The sequence below is a fragment of the Notolepis coatsorum genome (assembly GCF_963971535.1).
Source record: "Notolepis coatsorum genome assembly, chromosome: 12".
Classification (NCBI taxonomy): Eukaryota; Metazoa; Chordata; class Actinopteri; order Aulopiformes; family Paralepididae; genus Notolepis; species Notolepis coatsorum.
Window position 1 is genome coordinate 42,065,000 of NC_140176.1, and position 20,238 is coordinate 42,085,237.

The 20,238-nt window shown below is 45.7% G+C and overlaps 1 protein-coding gene across 1 annotated transcript in view; it reads left to right on the top strand.

The window, feature by feature from the left end:
* Window positions 1-20,238, top strand: part of ncapg2 (non-SMC condensin II complex, subunit G2) — a 65,991-nt gene that overhangs the window by 19,661 nt on the left and 26,092 nt on the right. The window contains exons 12-17 of the mRNA XM_084326590.1: window positions 3,202-3,354; window positions 5,251-5,473; window positions 7,304-7,401; window positions 13,083-13,271; window positions 15,319-15,389; window positions 15,490-15,637. Of these exons, the coding sequence (XP_084182716.1) occupies window positions 3,202-3,354; window positions 5,251-5,473; window positions 7,304-7,401; window positions 13,083-13,271; window positions 15,319-15,389; window positions 15,490-15,637 (882 nt within the window). The remainder of the gene's footprint in view (window positions 1-3,201; window positions 3,355-5,250; window positions 5,474-7,303; window positions 7,402-13,082; window positions 13,272-15,318; window positions 15,390-15,489; window positions 15,638-20,238) is intronic.

Consider the following 20,238-nt stretch of genomic DNA (forward strand, 5'->3'; position numbering starts at 1 on the left):
TTGGATTCCAAAAAGAATTTCCCAGTTATTTGATCGCCATCTGGTAGATCGATATGTCCATTGGCTGATGCTATATTCCTTTACTGCATACTGAATTCGGCATCGTATTCCAGGCGATAAGGTAAAGCCCTCGCTTCAGGCTAACAGAAAAGTGAACCCCGACCGGAAAAAAAGTAACACCAGGGCCCTCATTCATCAACGTGGACGTAGAACTTGACCTACTTCCACACGTAAGCACGGAATGTAGAACTAGCGTACGCACAGGGAAGTCGGCATTCATCACACGTGCGTACGCAGGCTCTATGGTCCTCCGTGTTGATGAATACCACTTTGTTCTACCGTCAATGCTCGTGCATGATTATCCATATATGGTCATGAAAATGAGGAAACACCCCCCATGGGATGTGAAATAATGGACGGACCCGAGCGGAACCCTGAGAAACTCCACGAAGATTGTTCACTGCTGTCGAACCAAGAAGACACTATCGCGTATTGTGGGATAAATAAAAGGCGGACTCGTAAACGGTGATGTCAGATATCAACGGCTCCCTAAGACCATTGCTGCAATTCTGCCTGGACAGCTCAAAATACTAATAAAGACCGTTCGTTGACCACTGTTTGGCGTTGGTTGTGTGTCATTATAACCGTGCTGTAATATGAATGCCTTTATTAGTTGTGTTCGATTGGCTATATGATTTCTAGAGGCATCTATTTTGTTGTCGGCTAATAAAGACCGCGCTGGAATATGACTGCCTTTCCCCGTGTTGTTTGATTAATACCAGGGATTAAAGTTCTCCTCAAACATGAACTTGAATTCCATCATGTCTGTGTGCGGGTCACTGCGGGAACTCACAAGGCTGTTGTCACAATGTAAATAAGAACGTGCACTGAAAAGTTACAGTATGTAGTTGGTTGATAATTTGTATGACAGTCAGTAAACCCTTGCAAAAAGTATCCGTTTTATTTAATGAATTGAAAACATTCAGCAGCGCCTTCCTCCCGGCATCCAGCAATAACATGTATCAGGCAAATGCGCATCGCAACATTGACTGAGTGGAATCCCTTTCTATTCACATAACTGCATTTGTGATGGAGCTTTGACAGCTACAGTAACAGTCTATTGGTCGATCCATCTCCAATATCACGATGGACCGTGCCGCGGTGGCAAAGACGTACCCGAGGGTGGAGAGGATCTTGAATGAATTCCATCATCATATATATATGTTGTGTGTCTGTCCACTATGTTTGTTACTTTGTTATTCCCCCCCCCCTATCTATGTAAAGCGACCTTGGGTCTCTTGAAAGGCGCTATATTATTATTATTATTATTATTATTATTATTATTATTATTATTATTATTATTATTATCATCACATCTGTGCGGGAGCTCACAAATAGACTGTTAGTCTCAGTGAAGTTTCAACGGAGGTCATCTATTCTAACCAACAAATTGAAGTAGAAAGCATTTCGTGACCAATCTTATTTGGAAACATGACACACAAAATAATTTGCTTTTTATTTGAAACAATATCTAATCGCGTTTGGAGGTTGGTGTTTTGCGTCTGCCCCCCCCGTGCCAAACAAGCAGGCCAACCTCTTGTTCGCGTGTGAGCCCGTTATAATTACACTACTGTCGCTATTTTGCAATGAACTATAATGAATTACGGGTCATACAGAAGTTGAACACTAATGCACGGAAGCTTATTTCCGCCTTGGAACTAATGCAGGACTGAGGAGTGCTTATACGTAGTAACGATATTCTACCACTGGGAGCTAGGTACGCCAGGTCTGACCTGTGCGTAGATGTACGCACGAAGTCAAGTTCAAGTTGAAATTGATGAATCCCACTCTTTGCTTAGAAATGATCGTACGCACAGGGTAAGCACAGATCTGTGCGTAGAACACGTTGATGAATGAGGGCCCAGGTCTGAAACAAGGATTACTGCATTCTCGAGACAGCGCCACTACCAGGGTCTGGCCGGTACTGCACTTTCCGAGTCCCAATAGGCATTTTCCAACCAAAATACAGCTCTGTGACATTGAGTAGGATATTAAAATGGAATAAAAGTAGGGATGTCCGATATTATCGGCCTACCGATATTATCGGCCGATATTGGCATTAAAATGTGATATCGGAAAATATCGGTATCGGTTTTCATTTATTTATTTTTTTTACATTTCTATAACCTTTATTTACCCAGGCAAGCAAGTAAGAACAAATTCAGATTTTATTTATTGTCAAAAGTATGCATAATGTTATGTTAATTCCACAACAAGACATATGTAATGTTAATTACCTGAAATTATTCAGTTTTTTGGGGGGGGGGAAGCCCTGCATATATCGGTTGATATCGGTATTGGAAATTAAGACTAAGTTGGACAATATCGGTATATCGGTATTGGTAAAAAAAAGCCAATATCGAGCATCCCTAAATAAAAGCATTTAACACATATATATACGTGGTTGGCCTTCTTGGGTCGTCTCCCAAACACGTATATATACATGGTTGGCCAGGAATGTGTTAACATTCGTCCTGAACAACACAGTGTTTGTGACTGGTCTCATGTCTCCTCCAGTGCTTAACATTCGTCCTGAACAACAGTGTTTGTGACTGGTCTCATGTCTCCTCCAGTGCTTAACATTCATCCTGAACAACAGTGTTTGTGACTGGTCTCATGTCTCCTCCAGTGCTTAACATTCACCCTGAACAACACAGTGTTTGTGACTGGTCTCATGTCTCCTCCAGTGCTTAACATTCACCCTGAACAACAGTGTTTGTGACTGGTCTCATGTGTCCTCCAGTGCTTAACATTCACCCTGAACAACAGTGTTTGTGACTGGTCTCATGTCTCCTCCAGTGCTTAAGATTCGTCCTGAACAACACAGTGTTTGTGACTGGTCTCATGTGTCCTCCAGTGCTTAACATTCGTCCTGAACAACAGTGTTTGTGACTGGTCTGATGTGTCCTCCAGTGCTTAACATTCGTCCTGAACAACAGTGTTTGTGACTGGTCTCATGTGTCCTCCAGTGCTTAACATTCGTCCTGAACAACACAGTGTTTGTGACTGGTCTGATGTGTCCTCCAGTGCTTAACATTCACCCTGAACAACACAGTGTTTGTGACTGGTCTCATGTGTCCTCCAGTGCTTAACATTCGTCCTGAACAACAGTGTTTGTGACTGGTCTCATGTGTCCTCCAGTGCTTAACATTCGTCCTGAACAACCCCATGAGCCACCCGCTGCTGGCGAAGCTCCTGCCTTCCCTGAAGAACAGCTTTCACGACACTTCAGAGAAGGTCCGCGTGGCTTTCCTCGACATGCTGATGAAGGTCAAGGCGACGCGAGCGGCCAAGGTAAGAAGAGCCGCCTGTAGGCTATATTGCATACGAAGAGCTTCCCAGTGGCCAGGCGGTGCACAGTGGCTGTGAGCGTTGAACATAAAGAGAGTTCACGATTTGATGCATCCACAATACTTTCACGGGAAAGCAGAAGTGCTGCCACACTGATGATTTTAGTGCAGACGGAGTGTCCTCAGTGCAGACGGAGTGTCCTCAGTGCAGACGGAGTGTCCTCGGTGCAGACGGGAGCGTCCTCAGTGCAGACGGGACTGTCCTCAGTGCAGACGGAGTGTCTTCAGTGCAGACGGGAGCGTCCTCAGTGCAGACGGAGTGCAGACGGAGTGTCTTCAGTGCAGACGGGAGCGTCCTCAGTGCAGACGGGAGTGTCTTCAGTGCAGACGGGAGCGTCCTCAGTGCAGACGGGAGCGTCCTCAGTGCAGACGGAGTGCAGACGGTGTCTTCAGTGCAGACGGGAGCGTCCTCAGTGCAGACGGGAGCGTCCTCAGTGCAGACGGAGTGTCCTCAGTGCAGACGGGAGCGTCCTCAGTGCAGACGGAGTGTCCTCAGTGCAGACGGGAGCGTCCTCAGTGCAGACGGAGTGCAGACGGAGTGTCTTCAGTGCAGACGGGAGCGTCCTCAGTGCAGACGGGAGCGTCCTCAGTGCAGACGGAGTGTCTTCAGTGCAGACGGGAGCGTCCTCAGTGCAGACGGGAGCGTCCTCAGTGCAGACGGAGTGTCTTCAGTGCAGACGGGAGCGTCCTCAGTGCAGACGGGAGCGTCCTCAGTGCAGACGGAGCGTCCTCAGTGCAGACGGAGTGTCCTCAGTGCAGACGGGAGCGTCCTCAGTGCAGACGGGAGCGTCCTCAGTGCAGACGGAGTGTCCTCAGTGCAGACGGAGTGTCCTCAGTGCAGACGGAGTGTCCTCAGTGCAGACGGAGTGTCCTCAGTGCAGACCGAGCGTCCTCAGTGCAGACGGAGTGTCCTCAGTGCAGACCGAGTGTCCTCAGTGCAGACCGAGTGTCCTCAGTGCAGACGGAGCGTCCTCAGTGCAGACGGAGCGTCCTCAGTGCAGACGGAGCGTCCTCAGTGCAGACGGGAGCGTCCTCAGTGCAGACGGGAGCGTCCTCAGTGCAGACGGGAGCGTCCTCAGTGCAGACGGGAGCGTCCTCAGTGCAGACCAAGTGTCCTCAGTGCAGACCAAGTGTCCTCAGTGCAGACGGGAGCGTCCTCAGTGCAGACGGGAGCGTCCTCAGTGCAGACGGGAGCGTCCTCAGTGCAGACGGAGTGTCCTCAGTGCAGACGGAACGTCCTCAGTGCAGACGGAGTGTCCTCAGTGCAGACCTCAGTGCAGACTGAGCGTCCTCAGTGCAGACTGAGTGTCCTCAGTGCAGACAGAGCGTCCTCAGTGCAGACGGGAGTGTCCTCAGTGCAGACGGAAGTGTCCTCAGTGCAGACGGAGTGTCCTCAGTGCAGACAGAGCGTCCTCAGTGCAGACAGAGTGTCCTCAGTGCAGACAGAGTGTCCTCAGTGCAGACAGAGTGTCCTCAGTGCAGACAGAGTGTCCTCAGTGCAGACAGAGTGTCCTCAGTGCAGACGGAAGTGTCCTCAGTGCAGACGGAGTGTCCTCAGTGCAGACAGTGTCCTCAGTGCAGACAGAGTGTCCTCAGTGCAGACGGAGCGTCCTCAGTGCAGACGGGAGTGTTACTTTTTCTGCCCCACGATAACATATAATTTTTATATATATATATATATATATATATATATATATATATATATATATATATATATAGCATATATATATATATCGAATTTTCATATATTGTCCCATCCAGCGTTTCCCATAATAATGCAATGCCAGTAGCATTTGACATACGACACACAGCTGTCTCCTACCCACCCCCCTCTCTCCAGTTCTGGGATGTGTGTAAAATGGATCACCTCCTGGCCCGTCTGGCAGTGGACTCCCAGCCCGTCTCCAAGCGCATCGTCAATCTCCTCATCTCCTCCTTCTTCCCCACCAACGAGACGGAGAAGCAGTGGTGCTGTCGCTGCATCACCCTCATCCAGATGAACCCCATGGCTGCCAGGAAGTTCTACCAGTACGCCCCCATGTATACAACCCCCACCAACATAGGTGAGTGAGTGAGTGGACCCATGTATACAACCCCCACTGTTACAAAGGGTCAGATTAAACCGAATATATATATTTATTACTTGAGATCCCTTGTATAATATTTGTATATCGTTTGATATCCCTTGTATATTCTTTGTATATATACACGGAATATCCCTTTACCTAGGTACAAACCAGACCATAATATTCGTTCTCCTATTGGACAGCGACCCCTAGGCGCCAACGACCATACCCCCAATGGCGAGTTCAAAGACACCGCCAAGGCATGTCTCAACATGTCCAGGTTTGCGCAGTAATACGAGACAGAACTGAGGTTGGCACTAGATTATTCACCTTACGTATAAATACGTCGCAGGTGGATACAGCAGTAGTCTAGTCTAGTCTTATCCCAAAGTTGAAGCCTTCACCACGAGTCAACGACCAAGTGAAGTGAGCAACCTTGCGTCTAAATAGAGCACTTATAACATGTGCGAATAAGATAGTAAAAGTGTCAGAGTTTAGTGAAATAACGTCAAGTTCGACCTAGTTAAATGTGAAGTATAGTGCACAGGAGAATCTACACCGGCGAATGCAGAGCCTTTTCCGGCTGGATTATATTGCTTTGGTACCGTGGCTGCTGGAGCAGAGAACCGTCTACCCCACTGCTGTGTGGGATCTACCCTGTGAGGAGCATCATCGAGCCCGCCTCTAGGACCACAGAGGCTGGCTAGCTTTCATCCATGCTGTCTAGCATACTGGATTATAGCTGTTGCTTTTGTCTGCCGATCAAGGGGAGTACATGTACCGCCTCCCGTAGCTGGAGCTTCTTTATTCCTCGTTGACCCAGACTTTGCTCCCGAACATTCCTCTGCCCTGCTGGCTTACAACCGGAGGGAACCCCTTAGTGTCTCCAGCTGACTACGAGTGTGCCTTATGTAATTCTTATGCTACAGGTGGCGTCAGTTATACCCATCTTACTATTCTCATGGACTTACGCTCTTGACCTACTTAATTGTTCTTCGCCTTACAAGCGCAATTATAATTCTCATTCTGTAACCTACCGTTGCTATAATAATAATAAATCCCTCCAAATAGAACTTTAGGTGTCATTGTTGTATTCTTGTGTGGGTACCAGGTTCACCAGATATATCATGTACTGTATGGCCAGTAATTAAAGTACATAACTAAGTAGTGGTTTAATAATACCATACTCTCAATACAGTCAGGGAATTGTACCCCTCAGTTACACCCACCAACATAGGTGAGTGAGTGAGTGGACCCATTTACACAACCCCCACCAACATAGGTGAGTGAGTGAGTGAGTGGACCCATGTATACAAGAGGAATGGGCAATACTAACTAATGGCAAATTGCTATTCAATAGTCACTGCGAACTATTAGAAAACGTTAACATTTGATATTGTTTTTAATTAATAGCGAACGTGAGATAATCCAACAAGCGAGCTGGCTGGCTGCTGTCATTGTGAACATTGTGAAACAACATGGCAAACGTACAGAGGCATTAGGGGAAATAGATTGCAGCTGATATTGATATGAATATGAATATATCATAATATTGGAAAAAATCTTGTCATGATATTTTGTTATGTTCTTAACATGTGTGGGCTGTGCTTAGTACAACAAGGCCTTGCTTTGATTGGCCATGTATTAGGCTTTTCAACATAGCTCTGTACAGATTACGAGCTGAACATAGGTTAGTTTGCTTCATAATAATGGGGCTTTGCTGAACTTTTGCACAACATTTAGAACAAATGATGTCCAGTAATAATGGTGCATTGTGTAACATGATACAATACAGGAGTGATAACGAGATTCTGCTTCCTCTTCCAGTCAAGCTGATGCTGTCCATCAGGAGCATTCTCAACACCTGCATCCAGAACCATGGGGACCTGACGGTGCTGAATGACAGCAACAAGGAGAACAGCAGCGTAAGAGAGTTGCATTAGCATATCTAGATAGATCCATTTTCAATTCATCATAATCTTTTTTTTTTTTCATTATTTTACGGCTGTGGGTAGGGCGTTCCACATTGTTGTGGCATAATTGCTAAATGTGTTTAGTCCCTTGTTTGAGCCGAATCTGGTTTGAACATGATTTGTGGAACTCCCTCTGGTGTTGTGTTTGTGGTATTCACTGACCTTTGGGAAGTATTTCGAGATGTACATGGGTACCTTAGTGGTGTAGTGTATCTTGTAGACCAGGCCCATTGCAAGTTTCTGTACTCTGTCGTCTACTCTAAGCCATCCTAGGTTGTCAATGGGCAGGGGTGAGGTGGGTTCTAGGAGTCAGGTCAAGCAGTAGTCTGACCAGTTTGTTTTGTGATGTTTGTAATCTTTATTTTTTTGCCTTTAGTTTGAGGTGCTTTGGTACCATGAGGTGCATGCATAGTCATAGTACCCTTGAATGAGTGCTCCTGTTAGTCTTCTTCAGGGTATTATTGTTTACCAGAGAGGAGATCTGGTACAAGAATCTTGTTTGTTGGTTGACTTTTTTGATTACATTGGTTGCCATTTTGTCACAGGAAAGATTTACCTCTAGGATGGAAGCCAGGTATGTAATTTCATCTTTCCTTGTGACAATATTGTCACCCACACTGCAACAGAGAAGCCGTTGGCCTTGCTGAGTTTGTTATTTGATCCAAAGAGAATGGACTCTGTTTTACCCAGGTGTAATAATAATAGTTTGTTATCAGCAAGCCAGGTGCAGATTCTGCCGAGTTCAGAGCTGAGGGTTGGTCCACAAAAGTGCTCCCGACCGTCTAGCGGCCACCGTTTTCATCTGAGGAGGCTGAGATTTTTGCGAGTACTGTGGTAGATTCTAATTTATCATTTATATCGAGGACGGATCTTCTGATCAAAACAGGTTTAACACTTTGGATGCCAGCCACGACAATTGTCGTCTTATCAGACCCCCCATTGAGTGCCGACGACGACAAATGTTGTTTGTTTGCCGTATTTCTTTTTATTGGCGATTTGAATTCATATTTCATCAATCGAGCCTCGGGTTAGTGCTGCAGAGTCTCTCTGAGCTCAATTGGGAAGATACCGCCCCCTATCGTCTCTCCCTGTGTAACTGCACCCCATCAGCTCAGATTGATGCAGGGGGAGTGGTTAGTTTGCTCATTTTATTTTTCCGTCAAGGCATCTGAAGAGACCAAGTGATCGCCGGCCCTCAGAACAGCGACGATTATGTATTCACAGTACCAACACTGTAATCAATAAGCGTGATCGATATTTGGAATGGCGATCAGGAATTGGAATAATCTGATCTCGGGTAAGGAATCTATTTTACCAGTCTTAGGATAATCAGACCTGTTTTCACGGAGATATAAGCGTTTGCCCTATGCTGTGTGTGGCTGTGTGGCTGTGATCGCTGATGAGGAAATAAGATAATCGATATTTCAGCCCGCCTCTATAGCGTGCATAAATACACATATACTATCGATAATCTAGCGTTTATTTGAAAACGTTTTTGTGTATTCTAGAATATTCCAGTAAATGCCTTTTATCACGGAATCTTTATATTTTCCTTAAATGAGGGCTTTTCAAAATGCTATAAAACGAAAATTAACTGATAAAAAAACAATCTGTTTCGACAATGTTGACTGCAAACAAGTCATTGATAAACGACAGGCAGATTAGACACATAGCCATAATTTACAACATAGATTATGCGTTTTTTAACGCTATCATTGAAGTGGATGCTGGCACTCAACAGGGTTTTCAATGTTAACTGGCCGGCACTGAAACTGTTAATAGTAATAAAAAAAAATTAATACAAAGTACATGTTGGTTAAATGAGCTGTGGCTGAAAGGAGTGCTCTCCTCATGGCCAGGCTGGCCAGCTAGGAGACACTGAAGAAGAGAAGGAGCCCATGAGCTTAGATAAGATAAGATATAATTGTATTGATCCCCTTGGGATAGAGGGGTGGGGGCCCCTGGCCTCTCACCTAGGTGTGAACTAAGCTATTGTTTGGGGCAATCAAAATGATTCCTCCACAGTACCCATTTCCTAATGTCAACTCTTTAATTATAGTTCATTCTACACTCAGTCTACAGGGTTCGCACAAGGTCCTTGAAGTGCATAAGGGGGCTTTCTCACTGCCATTCGGGGTCGAACCAGCTCCGCTCCGTCCTCGCTCCATCCTTGGGTGCGAACTCCCCCCCTCCCTCTCCCCCCTCTAGTTTGTGTACACACTGCAGTCTTGGTGCGCTCCCGGTTTTGTTTACGGTTTGCGTTTTGAGCGTGTAAGCTTGCCGTAGGCGATGATGTCACGCTCGAACGTCAACACAGGAAGAGTTTTAACACACAGCGGTGGAAACTGGATGCTGATATAAAGAAACAAATAACCAATAAATATGAAGTTATATTTGAACCTCTGTTGTCAAGCCTTGTCAATATAACCCACCCCCTTTTCTCACGAATGGAACTGGTGTCGTGGAGTCCGCTTTGAACGTTTTCCAGGGTTACCGCTAGGAAGTCTTGTGCTTGTAACGTGGCTTCATGTTTTCATCCACTGAGCCGTGAGGCTCAACATGCTTGTTTGGTTGAGCTCTGAAGTTCTCTGAACTCGCCAAATTGCCCATAAATATAGTTTTTGTGGGTATTGTCCAGTTGTTGCTGTATGTTTTTATCTGCCCAAAATTCAAGCAAGCATGAAAGCATTACAGTAATGACGTTGTGTGTCAGCTAGTTGATACAGCAAGCCTTTCCCGTGTTTTGGTACAAGCTCGTACACCACGCCCCCCGCTCCCACTGGCGTGCACCCGGAACCACCTATTTCAGCAGTCCAGGTTTGGAGCGAATCAGCGTCCCCGGGGACGGAGGGGAGCGTTCTCAGTAGGACGGACACACCCTTTTTGGGTGCGATCAGGCTCTGATTCGACCCCGAATGGTTAGTGAGAAAGCCCCCTAAAGTGCTTACAAGGTGCTTAAAAAGTGTTATGGAAAATATTAAAGGACAAAGTATGAGCCGCTTTGTAATCATTCTGAGTCCTTATTAAAAATAGAAAAACATGGGCGGCCGGGTAGCACAGCGGACTAAGCGCCTGTCTACCACCACAGAGACAGTGGGATCGAATCCAGCTGTGGTGCTTCCTGGTGGGCCGACCGTCCATACTTACTATTAGACCTATCTCAAACCCTGCCCCTTTTCTTGATCCTCCAATCACAGCTGTCGCTACGAGGAAGTCCGAGGTAAGCGACAGCTGTGATTGGAGGATCAAGAAAAGAGGGCAGGGTTTGAGATAGGTCCATTGGCAGTGTTAGCGGGAGGGAAACCTGGCGAGGGTGGGTCCTGGTCGTTGTAAACAGCGACTCCTACAGTTCGGTCGGGGCGCCTGCACAGCAAGGGAAGGATCTGGGAGAGGTAGTGTGACCTTCCACACGTTACTCTCCCAGTGAGAGTCCACGCTGCCAGGTGAAAAGAAGCGGTGGGCTGGCTACACATGTGTCGGAGGAAGCATGCGATAGTCTCCGCCCTCCCAGACCGACGGTAGGGGGTAGAGTGCACAAAAAATATATATATCATAAAAAAATTGAAAAACATAGTTTATTTCATCTGTGGCCACAGAAGAAAAGTGATTAGTTTACAATCAGAGACAACATGTGTTCACACACGAGCGTCTGACCAGAAAGTGACAAAGAGGTCTGGTCAGACGTAACATTAATACATAGTTTCAAGACGTAACATTAGACATTCAGATATGACTGAAAGTATAAACAAAACGGGTTCAGTTAGGGAATCAATAACAAGACCTTGTTATGGCCTGGCTAGGGAGAGAGAATACCTTGGCACTTTGGAGTATTTTAAAGAGACGCACACACATTATACTAGTTGGTCATATTGAATCAGTCAAGCTGTACAAAGATAAAATGATATCTCAACACAGATCTATATTGACATGATAATATTTCTACGACAAGTCTTTGAAATTCAAATCAACCATTCGCATTGAAAGTTTTGTTCATCCATGATCAAAAATCTCTGAATCAAGAAATATATATTTTTTTAATCTAAAGTGTAACTTGTCGATACATTTTTATTTTTCAATAAAAAAAACAGCATTTAAAAGTGAATTGTATCCTTTTAAAGGCTCTTTTAGAATGAAAAATAGTGCTTGGAAAAGTATGTGAAAGTCCTTGAATTTAATTTTGCAATGTCTGTGGGAACCCTGATTCTATAGAACGCTGGTTCATGTTTCTTTTGATCAACTTTTTTCTCCCCCTTTTTTCCGTATTTTTCTCCCATCCCAATTTATCGTTATGCCAATTCCCTTCCTGGTCGTTGCGCGCTTTTTCCCCCTACTGTCGGCCTGGGGAGGGAGAAGACTACCACATGTCTTCCTCCGATACATGTGGAGTCAGCCAGCCGCTTCTTTTCACCTGACAGCGAGGACTCTCACCGGGGGAGTGTAACGCGTGGGAGGATCACACTATCTCCCCCAGATCCCTTCCCTGCTGAACAGGCGCCCCGACCGACCAGTAGGATACATACCCCACCGGCTTCCCACCCGCTAACACTGCCAATTGTGTTAGTAGGGACGACTGACCAAGCTGGAGGTATCGCTGACGAGCTGGATTCGATCCCAGAGTCTCTGGGGTGGTAGGCGAGCGCTTAGTCCGCTGTGCTACCCAGCCGCCCCATCGCTGGTTCATGTTTTTTTTTTGTATTTTATTTTTTTATTATTTTTTAAACAAACACATAAACAAACATGACAACACACAATAGGATATACAAATACACATATGCTCCAGCTCGTACCCCCCTCTCCCGGACCCCCCATTGGATAATCCAACCATTATAATTTGTTCCTAACCAGACACTACCATTATATGCTGGCTTTTATTCTCTCCACCACTTCTAACCACATTGCCATTTTGGATTCATTGAGACCCAAAATTCTAGCTGTTGATATTTCTTGATAAATCACATCGAGATATGTAAGAATCCAGACCTTACGGCAAATTTTTTCCGGTTGAAACCATCGTGATGCTATCAGCTTTTTAGCCACTGTGATACCGGATAAAACCAATCTCTTTAGCTGTGGAGGTACTGCATGCTCAAAGACATCATTCAGCAGTAATACAGAGGGGTGTACAGGTATATCCAGAGTTAAGAGATTTGACAATTGCTGGGTCACTTCTTTCCAAAATATCTTAACTGGTGGGCAGTCCCAGTACATGTGCATAAATGTCCCTTCATCCCCATTTGTACATAAGGAGCATTTGGAGTCTTGTTTAAGACCCATTTTGTTCAGTCTTATAGGAGTTAAGTATGTCCTGTGAATATAGTTAAGATTGATTTGTTGATGGTCCGGGTTCCTTGATGCAAGGCGTACATTTGCCCAGGCTTCTTGCCAGTCAAAGTCTATCTCCAGGTCTGGTATATCCCTCCTCCAGACTGAGTCTAGATGTAGGGTTTCATACGAGGCCGTTAGTAATTGATGATAAAAATCTGAAACAAAACCTCTCGATGTCTCTCTTTCATAGAAGAATTTGTGGTATCTGTGGTGTACAATTGGTATCCTTAATGGAACACCGCTGGTTCATGTTTCAAGTTGAAAGTGTCTGTATGGAAATCAGCATAGAGCTTCTTCTCTTCTTCCAGGCCTCCGAGCGCGCTCTGAAGGACGCCATGCGTGTCCTGGAGGAGCCGGCCATGGTGGGCAGTCTGCTGGAGGTGGTGGTCATCCTGTGGAGAACGGTGAAGCTGGCCCTGGAGAAGAACAAGGAGACGGAGCAGTACACCATCGCCAAGTTTGGCAGCGTCTTGCCCAAGTATCTCCATACCTTTGAGGTAAATCAACCAGTAAACCTTTATTTAAAATGTATTATTATTTTGTTTGTTAGGGGATCGACTGCAGGTGAATGGTAGAGAGTGACCCTAACACTTCCAGGGTTAGGGGTTCGATTCCCACTGGCGCCACTAATGCAAAAAATATATATATAATAAGTACCGGTATATGCTGATGATACTGTACGGTACTTGATAAATACATGAACCAAATGGTGTGTGTTATGTTATTAGAGAGCATAATGTAGGGTGACCAAATCCATATGATCCAAATGCAGGACAGCATGTCGATTTTGCGGGACATTTGTTGAAATTGCGGGACAGTAATGAATACGTATGCAAGAATCATGTTAACATAATGTATTCATAATTTTGATAAATATAAGCATTTAATGTATTAAACACAATATTGTTGCGTCTTAATTGCTTATTATACTCATAATTGTATAGAAGACCATACCATGCAATCCAACATGCTGTTAAATTACCTACCGACAGCGATGGTAGGCTACAGTACTGACTCCTAGAGGTTCCAGAGTCCTATGGCTATAGTTAAGATGTACATGTAACCTGTGATCTCTCTTGTAATGTGATACTGAAGTGCATACATTGTCTACACTGGCTTCCTTCATTCTAAACCGGTCCAGAACACTACAAAGTTAACATTCTTCATTCAATGATAATCTGACAAAATTGTACAATTATTAAAATGATAATACTTTTAATACTTTCTTATCATATATACATTTGATTTCTTTTTTACTTTAATTAACATGTTACATTTAAATATATCACAGGCATATACAGGATGCATATAATAACATGAGTAGCATGAGTAGGCCTACAAAAGAGTGTTATCCTGCATTAGTGAAATACATATACATAAACTAATTAAAACAGCAGTGAATAATAGGAAACGACTATAAAAAAAATTGCCTATGGGAAACGGTAGGCTAAGCAAATGGCTGTAACACTAGAAATGTGCCTTCGCATTGTGCCTCCAAGCAAACACTAGAAATGCGCCTCCAATGTTTCAGCACCTTGGAGAGCACCATAGTGCACGTACAAGTAGTTAGTGCTTGAGGAATCTATATTATTACTCAACCATGCAGATTCAAGTAGAGCCTTCTGCCCAAGAGCATATTTATAAAAAGCTTGACATGTTAGAGAAATTCGCTTTGACTTGAATTTCACTCTTCATTTACCTCAATCAATGACATGTCGACATTCAGCCTGTCGCCTGCATTATGCGCGCATGTTGTGAATGATGTGGGCCAGACAGTTTGCCTTCACAATGCTGTTGTGGTCGTCGTGAAGCTTTTTGTACACAGATTTGTGTTTTCCATAGTTAACACTAATTATTCGCTGCATATGCGGATATGCGATCTCTATAAGCCCAGACCATTTTGACGAAGCCTGCTCGTGATCTTGCTGTGTATTGCGTCTGCCGTTTCATTAGTCCCAGCTCGGGAGTCCAATAGCACACAGCGAGTGGGAAGAGTTTGGTCGTCCCGTGATTAGACGCATCAGATGCGATGAAATAGAATGGCACTGGTAGGCCTATTCATAACATAAACAGCTCGCGCCAGGCAGGTGCTATGTATGTACAATAGTATCCTCGCTATGTATAGTAGATGCGCTTGCGCTGGTTAGACTATAGGCTATGTAACGTACAGTACCTGCGGTGCATTATTAGTGCATGGTTGGGGATTAATGAGAGGACAAAAACAATAATAATTCATATATTTTAAATTGTTTATTGAAATGTGGGACACTTATTGAATTGCGGGACATTTTTCTTCTGTTGCGGCATGCGGGACAGAGGGCTAAATTGCGGGACTGTCCCGCACAAATCGGGACGTTTGGTCAGCCTAGCATAATGTAGAGTGACAGGAAATGCAGAGGGGGAGAGTTACAAGACATAACAACATGGTACAGGACACCCCCAACTAATAAAGCTTTGGATGTGTGAATTGAGCTCAGGGACCATGTTTAATCCTAATGATCTGCTCCCTTCACAAAGATCCGCTTCTCTCTCCTCGTCTTTCAGGATGAGCGCTGCACGGAGCCTCTCATACTGCTGGCCTCTATGCTGCCCCCTGCTGCCATCCCCACATTCAGGTCAGAGTTGATCTCTCTTGTTCTCTGATCTCTCTTTTCGTGACCTCTCTCTGGCGTAACGTCGACCTAATAATCCGTGTCCCGTCCTTCCCGTTCCCAGCTGCGGGGTCATGTCCAGGCTGAGGAAGATGGAGCCCGGGGCCAAGCAGACCCAGTACAGCCCGCTGATAGACTGTTTGTGTGGCTGGGGCCAGGCCGGCCACTTCCTGGAGCTGCTCGCCGACTGGCTCGCTGAACCCAAGCCTGCGGTGAGTCGGCAGGCTGCACAACACCAGAAGGGCTGTTACACCCCGTAACACTAGAAGGGCTGTTACACCCCGTAACACTAGAAGGGCTGTTACACCCCGTAACACTAGAAGGGCTGTTACACCCTGTAACACTAGAAGGGCTGTTCCACCCCGTAACACCAGAAGGGCTGTTACACCCCGTAACACTAGAAGGGCTGTTACACCCCGTAACACCAGAAGGGCTGTTACACCCCGTGCAACTGAAGGGCTGTTACACCCTGTGCACCTGAAGGGCTGTTACACCCCGTAACACTAGAAGGGCTGTTACACCCCGTGCCCCTGAAGGGCTGTTACACCCCGTAACACCAGAAGGGCTGTTACACCCCATAACACTAGAAGGGCTGTTACACCCCGTAGCACCAGAAGGGCTGTTACACCCCATGCCCCTCAACGGCTGTTACACCCCGTAAAACACTAGAAGGGCTGTTACACCCCGTAGCACCAGAAGGGATGTTACACCCCGTAACACCAGAAGGGCTGTTACACCCCATAGCACCAGAAGGGCTGTTACACCCCATAACACTAGAAGGGCTGTTACACCCCGTAGCACCAGAAGGGCTGTTATACCCCGTAGCACCAGAAGGGCTGTTACACCCCGTAGCACCAGAAGGGATGTTACACCCCGTAACACCAGAAGGGCTGTTACACCCCGTAGCACCAGAAGGGATGTTACACCCCGTAACACCAGAAGGGCTGTTATACCCCGTAGCACCAGAAGGGCTGTTACACCCCGTAACACTAGAAGGGCTGTTACACCCTGTGCACCAGAAGAGCTGTTACACCCTGTGCACCAAGCACCAGGAGGGTAGTGTAATGAGGCTCCTACTCTCCTGCTACCAAGTTATGTCCAAACTGCAAATAGATCAGGGATGTGATTTCTCAGTTTTTAACCGGATTTCCATTTTTTTTCAGACTTAAAATCATGATACAAAAAATATTTAATTTTTTTTTTTTATTATTATATGTTTTGATAATTTTTCCACCTGGTCTAAGTGAAACGCGAAAGCAACATTTATCAGAGCTGCTATTCTTGCATAACAGATTTTCATTGGCTATCGATAATGTTAGCAGTTTTGTTGAGTGGCGCAAGATGCTGTAAAGACGTCAACACACTAGGAAACACACTAACACTGGATTGCTTTTGTAAAGCTGACCAACCAGGAAAGGTTACTTGCAAGCAGTGCAGCAGTCTGCCACTCAACACTACTCAAGGGAGAGCAAGCATTGTCCAGTTAATGTGAAGCTCTGTAGACACATCAACTCTCAAGCATGAGGTACAGAAGCCAACCTAGACATAACCAAGAAGCTGAGATGGAGAAATGTCACCACCTTCATTCTCAAAATCGACCTGAGAGCAAAAGAAAAGCAAAAGAGTCCATTAGTCCAACTGCAGCCCTTCGCAGTAGGCAAGACTTCCAGAGGAGGCGGTTACAGGTGTTGCACAATCTGGTTGCAAAGAAGAAAAGATAAGGTCCTAACGTTAGTGTTTGAGCCAGGATGACTTGGGAGGGGTCAAGATGACACCCTTTAAAATGTTTAGGGGGACACTGAGATATTTGATTCATTTTCTTTGTCCCTTTCCTCTCCCACCTTCATCTTCCCTGTGAACAGTTCAATATATACAAATAAAATGTGTTCATTGATTCAAATGGAGTGTTTATAAAAAAAATTAAAATAGTTTAGAAAATGTTCAGGTCAAGGCGCAATCACATCCCTGATAGATGGACTTTATAGTGACGTTGAGTCTTAAGAGTTAGATTTAGACAGAGACAGCAGCCCACAGGCCAAGTGTGAGCTCTTGTTTATGTTGTATGTCAGAATATCACTCTGTATTAGGGCTGTTACTTGGAACACATTTAGGTAATGAAATATAAAACAAATATTATAATACAAAAAAATTATTATACTATTCTAAAGTATTCATTAACCTTTTTTTCTTTTTTTTTTTTCATACATACACACATATATATAATACAGCTTGTTGTGAAGGGCCAGATTAAACCGAATATATATATTTATTTATATATATATATTTAATTGTATTTGTATATTCTCTAATATTCCCTGATATCCCTTGTATATTCCTTGTACAATATGCATTGAATATCCATTCTAGCCTACTGAACATCCCATAATAGTCTCCATTCTACTATTGGTCGAGACCTTGGTGCCAGGCTGCCATACCCCTCAGACCCAGTTCAAACGTACCGCTCGACATGTACGAACAAGTCCTAGTTCCGCGTAGGAATTTGGCTACCGCACCACTAATGGGACTATTTGTTCATAGTGCGTATATATACTGCGCTACTAAAGTAGGACTTTCTTTTCGGTCCAGTTTCTTACCCTCCAATAGAGTCACAGACGTAAAGCCTCCCCGCGATGCCACGTGTGGGAGTAAGGCCAAGTTCGCCTACCATCGGTATTGAGACATCGTGTATATTAATATTTGAATAGTCATATTTGGCACTATATCGTCGAGTTGGACGTAGTCTATTGAGCTAATAATAGTCTGTTTAATATATAGTGCTTCGTGCGGTGAGAATACTACCGTAGTCAGTACCCCATCGTTTCGGGCAGAGAACTGGCTGCTTACCCAGGGTGGTTGACCCTATGTGAAGCTGCACCCGAGGAGCCCCAGAGCCGACGAGCGAGTGGACCTGTATACCGGATTATTCTACCGACGACAGCCCGCCTTCCCAGGCACGGATTATGCTTTGGATACTTTGATTATTCTATGGATAAAGACCCCCGACACTACCGTGTGTTGGAACCCCCCCCCCTGGAGAGGACACAAGGTGAGGAGACGCTCTGCAAGACGAGGTCTCTCCACATCTCTCCCCCGTGGACCGGAGAGAGCCGGCCCACAAAGAGTCCACCTGCTTTCATCTGTGGTCCAAGGATCGCCGGCGCATTGAACGGCACTACAGTGGGTTCTCCTGGGATACCCTTGGCCGGACGAGGCAGCTGGATTCTACCCCCCCCCCCTCCTACTCCTGTCGGCTTACAAGCGACCGGATTAACCCCCTCTAGTGTATCCAGCCTATAATCATTAAAGTATCATTGCTGTTATTCCTTAACTATTCCAGGTCGTATATTTACCACCTGCGCCTTCAGAGATTGGACATTATCTATTGATATACCGACGAATACTCCTTGCCATAAAAGTGCATACTATTTCAATTCATAAATGTAATTAAGTGATTAAGTGTTTAGTCTACACACCATCGCTGTGTAGGCAATAAAGACTTGTTTCTAATTCGTACATTTGTGTTGGATCCGTTTCATCTACGTGAGAGTGTTCATGATAATATATTTATGCCGTGTACTGGGTGGCCGAATATTAAGTACAAAGGTAGTGGTAGTAAGTATCATATCTAGTAATACAGTCAGGGAATTGTACCCCTCAGTTACAATTGGTCCTTCGAGCCGGATGGTAATTAGTGTAATATTAATATAGTGTTATTAATATTGAAATGGCCTATGATGAACACTCCACGAAACGATCCTCCTAACCAACGCCCGCAGCGCGAACGACGGCTCCCTCAGTACTTAGAGGCTTACGCTGTCAGTCAACAACCTAGTCTTCTACTAACAGTAAACGCGGTAAAACTAGAAAGTAAAAGTATGTCTAACCCCAACGCCCAGACTACCCCAACCATAGAGGCCCCTACGGGCTCTAATGTAACTGACCAAGTTCACGGTGGGGACCAGTGGGAACCAGACATGACTTCACACCCCGCCAGTACTGAAGAAGTAGTCCCTGATGAGTCCCGGGAGGAATACAACGCTACCGAGAGAGAACTCGGCACGGAAGAAGACTGGGAGAGCACCGTGGAGATAGAACTCCAAGGCTCCGCAAGGAGTACCCCGAGGGAAGGCTCCCCTATACAACCGCCTTCTCCCAGCGAGGCAGAGAGGACCCTACAGCAGGCCTTCCTCATCAGCCTGAACGCCGCTGCTGAACGCGACCGACTGCAGATCCAGCAGCGAAGCGAACACGAGCAGATACGTCTAGAAATAAGACGCATTCAGATGGAAGAGAATGTGGCCCGAGAACGAGCCGGTGCTCAACGGGACGCAGCGCGCGACAGACAGCAGTCGCAACTAATAGAACAGCTGATCAGACGGACAACACCCTCTCCCTCCGCCAGAGGCTCCAGGAACTCGTCTAGACACACCTCCAGGGCGGCATCCCCTAGCCGAGTAAACAACCCTGAACTTGACCAACAGACGAGGTCTATACCCCCCACAGACCACCTCCCCCCACCGGTCCAAGCGAGACCTAGCAACCGGGAAGGAGCAGCATATCCTGTGGAGAGGCTAAACCAGAGACTACAAGCACTGGATGACCTAACTGAAGACGAAGAGGAAGAGGAGGAGAACCGCGCCCGAAGACAGCACAGTACTCTACCGGACCAGGAGGTCCGGTACAGCCCAGGCTATACTCCCGCGGAGCTGCGCTACAGACCCCCGACTCTATACACGGGTGAGCACGACGCACGACCCGCACCGAGGAACAGCACCTGGACAAGCGGGCCATGGTACACTGCCGGTACCAGCCC